The 6,371-nt window shown below is 55.9% G+C and overlaps 2 protein-coding genes across 2 annotated transcripts in view; one reads left to right on the top strand and one right to left on the bottom strand.

Moving 5' to 3' along the window:
• Positions 1–6,172, bottom strand: part of SORCS2 (sortilin related VPS10 domain containing receptor 2) — a 197,171-nt gene extending 190,999 nt beyond the window's left edge. Inside the window, exons 1-2 of the mRNA XM_045289462.1 lie at positions 5,978–6,172; positions 5,627–5,812 (exon numbers count right to left, since the gene is read on the bottom strand). Coding sequence (XP_045145397.1) covers positions 5,627–5,812; positions 5,978–6,172 — 381 coding nt within the window. The remainder of the gene's footprint in view (positions 1–5,626; positions 5,813–5,977) is intronic.
• The window catches only part of GRPEL1 (GrpE like 1, mitochondrial), a 3,416-nt gene continuing 3,215 nt past the window's right edge, over positions 6,171–6,371 (top strand). Inside the window, exon 1 of the mRNA XM_004715060.2 lies at positions 6,171–6,232. Within this exon, the coding sequence (XP_004715117.1) occupies positions 6,171–6,232 (62 nt within the window). The remainder of the gene's footprint in view (positions 6,233–6,371) is intronic.

Raw genomic sequence — 6,371 nt, 5'->3', positions numbered from 1 at the left:
TCTTTATCTAGACCTCTATAAATGCCCTTTGCCTCCTAGCTCTTTCCTCTATTTCCTTTGACTTTCCTCCTGTCCCACTATCATGCTCAGTCCCCCACCAGGGTTTCAGCAATTACTCTTGGTTACATTACCTTTGATCATGCCCTACCAGGCCTCAAACATCCTCCTCGCCACCGATTTGGATCACTTGTTGTTCCCTTGTCCCTGGGTTTTTTAACACCACTATCTTTACCACCCCCCTCCCATGTCCCCCGGAACTGTCGGTACCATTGCTATCTCCTCCACATTGCTCATCCAGCCTATTTTATTTAGACAGACCTGCGGAGATAATAACATGCACAAAAGCAAGACAGAGCAAAACTAATCAACAATATACAACAAAACAACAACAAACCAATGACACAAAAACAAAACACAAGAAAGAAAAGCTTGTAGTTAGTTCAAGGGCTGTTTGTTGGCCTTTAGGAGTGTTTTCCAGTCCAGTCTGTTGGGGCACCATGCCCTGGCCCCAAAGTCCACCTTCAGCATTCCCTGGGGACCTCGCCACTCCGTTCCCTTGCTGTTCTGTTGCATCCCCTTCGTGTTTTGCCTCGGTGTGACGGGATCAGATCGGGTGCAATTCCCACACTGTCTCCGGTGTTGTCCCCTGTAGGACTATGGGTCAGTGAGGGACGTCATGTCTCATAGTGGGGTCGGCCATGTGGTCCTCTCTGTGGACTGGCTGCTCTAATTGGGAACATCGTCCTCACGGCCTGGTGATCCAGGATGTGCTCCACTCTCCTCCTCCTCTTCATCTGTTCCCGTGTGCTTGGATTAGATATGTCCCTCTCTCAGAGCTGCAGATTCAATGCCCTCCTTTGGAATAAATTTTTCTGGGGGGCGGGGCAGAAGTTTTCATTTTTAATAATTCAATTTGGGGCTTTTTTTCATTCCATGTTGGCATTTTTGAGTCCTGTTTTGGAATGTGTTTCCCTACTCCGTATCTCCAGAACTGTTCTCCTGTGGTGTCTTTCCCTACTCCGTATCTCCAGAACTGTTCTCCTGTGGTGTCTTTTACAAGTTTTATTAGTTTGCCTTTTGCACTTAGATGTGCAGTTCATGTGGAGTTGATGTTGATGTGTGGTGTGAGGTAGGGGTTAAAATCTATTTTTCCATGTGAATCTTTGGCTCATGCAAAGTCATTTACTGAAAAGACCATTTTCCCTCACAAGAAGGCTCCTATTATATACACACGCACATATATATATATGTACACACACACACACACACACACAAGAAGGCTCCATAAATAGTTACCGTCTCAGAAACTCCAAGAGGCAGTTTTATCCTGTGCTATAGGGTCTGGTTCTTGGGTTGAGAGTGGACAGAAGCCTCCAGGCTGCCACCTGACCTGTAGAGTGGACTACATGTTCGCCAGCCTGTGAGGCGGCAAAGACCCAGACCCAGCGTAGCTTGTCCCCCATACCCCCAACCTCCCGCTGCCCTCAGATTGAGTACAAACCCCCAACCTGAACCCAGTCCCTGTGGAGGTGGTATCAGACTCTGGGAGGCAGAGATAAGGTGGGCCTCTTTGACCATGATCTCTCTTCGGTGCTCTGTGCGTGGGGCAGGGTGACCTTCAGCTGATGTGAGAGATCAGCTGCTTTGTGGAGCCCCTCCAGCAATGATCAGGATTAATGGTGATGGTTACCATGGGTTACCACAGAGCCCAGCCCGAGCTTGTGATAACCTGGGAGCAGGGCGGATCCGGAAGCCTCATGAGACTGGGGAGGAGGTGGTGGCCGGAGCACAGCAGAGCAGCCACAAGGGGCCGCCACAAGCCCAAGTCTCCTGGATCCTGGGGCCTCCTCCTTTAGATGCTTAGGGGCAGATCTGCTTGCCCTAGCCTCACCCCATGACACTGCTGCTTGTGGGCTGCAGGGTCAGGCCCCCATGGCAGGGACTTAGAGACTCATAACCGCTTCTTGCAAAGAGTCCTCCTGGGGCCTCGGGCCTCTCCTTCCATTCTCTGTCACCCACACTGGGCACAAGACCCGGGCCATATGAGGAGGAGATGGAGGCACCCTCTGTGGGCACTAGAGTCACAGCGCTTCACCCTCTGGGGGAGCGGTGTCTGCCTGCTTCTGGAAGGTTCCCCGGAAAGGCTGGTACCCGAACTCAGATGTCTTCCGTGCAGCTGATCGCCCAGTGCATGGCTCTCCTCACTGCATGCTCTTTGCGCTGGAGCACCTGGGCCCCTTGTGGAGGTGCTCTTCCCAAGAACATTATTTTTCTTGGAGCCCATGGTTTACGCCCTCCTGCTGCCCCAGAGGAAAAGCTCAGGTGTTCAAGGTCAGCCCACCAGGTGGTCTGTGCACCTTAAGGTCAGCTGCCTGGGACCCTTCTGTCCCCTCCCCACCCCAGCAGCCCTGGATGTGTGTGTGTGAGGGGCAGTCAGGGACACCTGAACAAACCGGCTGTTGGCCCCCATGTGTCTGTCCGAGGCACGCTCCCTGTTCCCCAACAGCTGCCATCTCAGAAGCTGGTTGACAGGCCCTTCCTACGAGGCTCATTTTGTTCTGCAGCCAAGCTGTTCACGTTGCACCTCGGGGCCCACGAGGCCAGGAACCTGCTTGTTTGGATGTAGAGTCCAAGGATGACGCTGGTCCCTGAGATGTCAGACCCGCTCGGCCGGGACCCGCTGGTCCCTGGCGCTGGCTGAGCCGCTCTACTGGTGCTTGTGCTGACCACAGTAAACTAGCCTCTGACAACCACGGGGTCCGCAGGCGCGGTTGTACGTTGATGATATATAAAGATCATAGTAAAGCCGTAGGAGATAGGAGAGCGTAAAATGAAGGAGTCAGACACATTGCATGGTAGCGTGCTCGCCTCAGGCCCTCTCGGTGGTCCACGTGGAGGTGAGAGACAGGAGAGAATATATTTCTAGCCAAGGCTTATATATCCTTAGGGGTGTTCAAGCCCCCCTGATTACAGATGACCACATACGTCACAGGAAGGGGTTGTACCACAGGCAATATAAGCAATGGGAGGGGGCCGATCTAGGAGTGTGCATGCAATAGGAAGGGGAGGGTGGATCCTAGATTCAAGATGGCAGCCTAACCTTGATCCTCCCTGAGTTGACGTGACCTTGTCTCTGGGCTCTCCTTCAGGGAAACAATCACTATCCTTATCAGCAGGGAGTGGGCCCCATCTATGGTGGGACAGAGTGTAGTGTATGATTGCTTTAGATGGCTGATGCCCTCAGGGAGATAACCTCTAAGCAGTTGACATTGACCTCCAAGTGTACAGTCATGTACCATGTGTTGTAAGCATATATTTAGGGGGGAAACCTGAGGAAAAACCCTTTTGTATCCCACACAAGGGGACATCATTGCAGGCCTAGCACAGGTCCCGGCCCCTGCATCAGGGCACCCCATCCCTGCTTCTGAGAGGCTTCCCTTCTGTTGTAAATGCCCACCCAGCCCCACCTTCTCTGTGGGAGCTGTCCCGGGGAGCCGTGGCAAACACGGTGAAGCCCTCGGCTGGCGCACACCAGAGGCACCTCTGAAGGGGTCAACTACAGAGACCCCCACGGGACAGTTCTCCGACACAGAGGGTGTCCCAAGGCAGTGGGACACTACACCTTGCTTGGTTTGCTGACCCCCAGCCCAGCCCCAAGGCCTTGCCCCCTGTGTGTGGCTTTGCTGGTCGAATTCTAGACCCTGGGAGTTTGTGGGGAGGTGGCCATCTGAGCACCGAGGACAGGGAACTTGAGGCACAACGGTTTCGGCTCACGACTGCTGAGCCAAAGGCCGAGCCCACCAGCTGCTCCTGGGAGAGAGATCTCTGCGGCTTCCGGAACCATCAGCAGGCTTAGAATCACCACGACGACGGGCAGCGCCCCTCTGGCCCACAAATCAATGGGGACAGTTTGTGGGTGCGATCCAAGCAGTTCTGGGCGCAGCCACGAGGTGACAGCACAGGCACCTCCGGGGAAACTGGTTCTTGAAACATCGGCCCGGCAGCTGGCTGGCCCTGACCCCAAGAGGCCCACCACCAGGGGGTGACCTGCCTATCACTGGACACAGCAGTGTTCTCAGCACTGACTCCAGCCCAAGGTTAGGGACAGTGGAAAATTCCACACACTGGGAGAGGAAAATACACATCATTGGCTCGGCACCGACCTGACCACTGACCCTCATTCCCCCAGCAGCTTCTGCCCCCATGTTCCGTTTCCGGAGCTGCTCATAAAGCAAAGTTCTAGATCAGTGGTTCTTAACCTTCCTCATGCCACAACACTTTAATACAGTTCCTCATGTTGTGGTGACCCCCCCAACCATAAAATAATTTTTGTTGCTAATTCATCACTGTCATTTCGATAGTTATGAATCAGGTGACCACTGTGAAAGGATTGTTTGACCCTCAAAGGGGTCACGTGCGGCCCACAGATGGAGAACCGCTGTCCTAAATGAACTGTTAGTGCTCTCTGCTGACACGCCCAAATACCAGGAGTCTCACATTGCCACCAGCACACCGCCGCTCCTAACCCTGACTCCCTGACACCTCAGAACTTGCTGGCAAGTCCAAGCTGACTCCTGCTGAGTCCTTTCACAACAGGGCCAGGCAGTGCTGGCCTCATTTCCATCTCAGGCCCATGTGGTGGATTCTATCCTTCCTGAGTGTCTTATAGCCCCGTGGGTCCACAGGTCTCATGGGCTAAATTGTGGGGATAAATCAGCTGACCTTTCTGCCTACTTGTGGTCTGGATGCTCCACTGACAGTTGTCCACCAGGGTGACCCTGCTGGTGTTGGAACTATGGGGGGGAGGCTAGCTTCCAGCACCACAGCCACAAACAAGCCAACACCGTGTGACACCCTGACAGATGGGTGCTGGGATGATCTCCATCCCAAGTTTATATTTGAGTTTCTGCATGTGTGTCTGTCTACAAATGGGTGCTCATGGCTGGTTGGGTCTACCCTCGGCCCAGAGGAGGTCCACCATGAGCCTCAGTCCCAGCTGTTCCGCTCCTTGTTTCTCTTGTCCTGTGGTCCTGTCTCACCTTTCTGGGCCTGACGGCCGGCCTGCCTGCCTGGCACCCAGTGTGTGCTGTGAACATGAGCGGCTAAGTGGCTTTCAGGACTACAAACTAAAGAAGAAAGGATTTACTCTCTGCAAGGTAGCATTCCAGGCAGCTCTGCACTTGGGAGGCTCCACCAGACAGGAGCCTCCTGGGCCCCCAATGGAGGGACAAAGTCGGGTCACAGCCCAAGCCCAGGCTGAGCACTGGCCTCCCTCAGAGGGGTGAATGCCTTGGAATCCAGGAGTTCCGGGTGTGTCGCAAACGTTTTCCGGCGAGCGTTATTTATTGTCCTTTTCTGTTGAGAAAACCAGATGGAAAAATACAACTACAAAACCCCACCCGCCTATATTCCTGCCGGTGAAAGCCGGGCAAAGCTGAGGAGGAGGAAGCACTGACACACGCAGGTGAAGACGATGGCGACCCCCACCCCCCACCCCCGTCCCGGATTGAGTCAAAATCGACCTGACGGCTCCTAAGGATAGCTGCCCATCACCCAACGTTGACACTAGCAAATTCGGTCCATTTGCTGCCCGACGACTTTCTACAACAAAACGCCCAGGCCCGACTCTTTCCCGGGTCTCGCTTTCTAAAGTCCTTGTGGCCCCGAGCCCGCTGCTCGGCTTCCCGGGGGCCGCCCCGTCCTCGGCGCGGGTGGCGGCCGGAGCAGGGCCAGGGACCGCCGCGAACCAAGCGCCTTGCACAGCAAGCGAGCGCCCGGTGCGCTTGGCTGGGACGGAGGCCGGGCTCCGAGCCTGGAGAGCAGCGAGACGGACGCGGTCTCCGGGCCAGTGAAATGGGCGCAGCGGGGAACACGCGCCACCCGTCCCCGACGCAAGCCCCGCCCCTACTCGCTCCCCATTGGCTTTTGCCTGATTACGCCCCCACAGTCTCCTCCTACTGTTCCCTTCACCTTTCACCTCCTCACCTTCTAGGGCTCCCGACGGCCCCCCCAGATCCCGCCTCCGGACCTCAATTACTGGCGAGTATAGACTGTCCATCACATCCTTGCGGTCTTGGATTGGCTGAGGAGATGGGTGGGTGGGCAAAATGGCTACGGAGTCTGCGCCCGTTCCGCGGCCCGAGGGCGCATGCGCAGTGAAGGCGGACATCATGGCGGTCCGGTGCGTGGGGCTGGCGCGGCGCGCTCTCCCGGCCCTGGCGCGGCCTCTCAGGTACGGGCGCGGGGACTGGGGCCGCGTCTGAGAGCTGGGCGTCCCGGTTCCGAGTGTCGCAGCAGGCAGGTCCCGGGTGGAAGCGCGACGCTCCCCGCGGGCGCCTGGGGCGCGAGTCCCGAGCGGCGCCGAGGTCCGG

Source organism: Echinops telfairi, unplaced genomic scaffold (assembly GCF_000313985.2).
Source record: "Echinops telfairi isolate 266 unplaced genomic scaffold, ASM31398v2 ScPeMD7_28;HRSCAF=97, whole genome shotgun sequence".
In the NCBI taxonomy this organism is placed as follows: Eukaryota; Metazoa; Chordata; class Mammalia; order Afrosoricida; family Tenrecidae; genus Echinops; species Echinops telfairi.
This window is presented reverse-complemented; position numbering and strand designations above follow the sequence as displayed.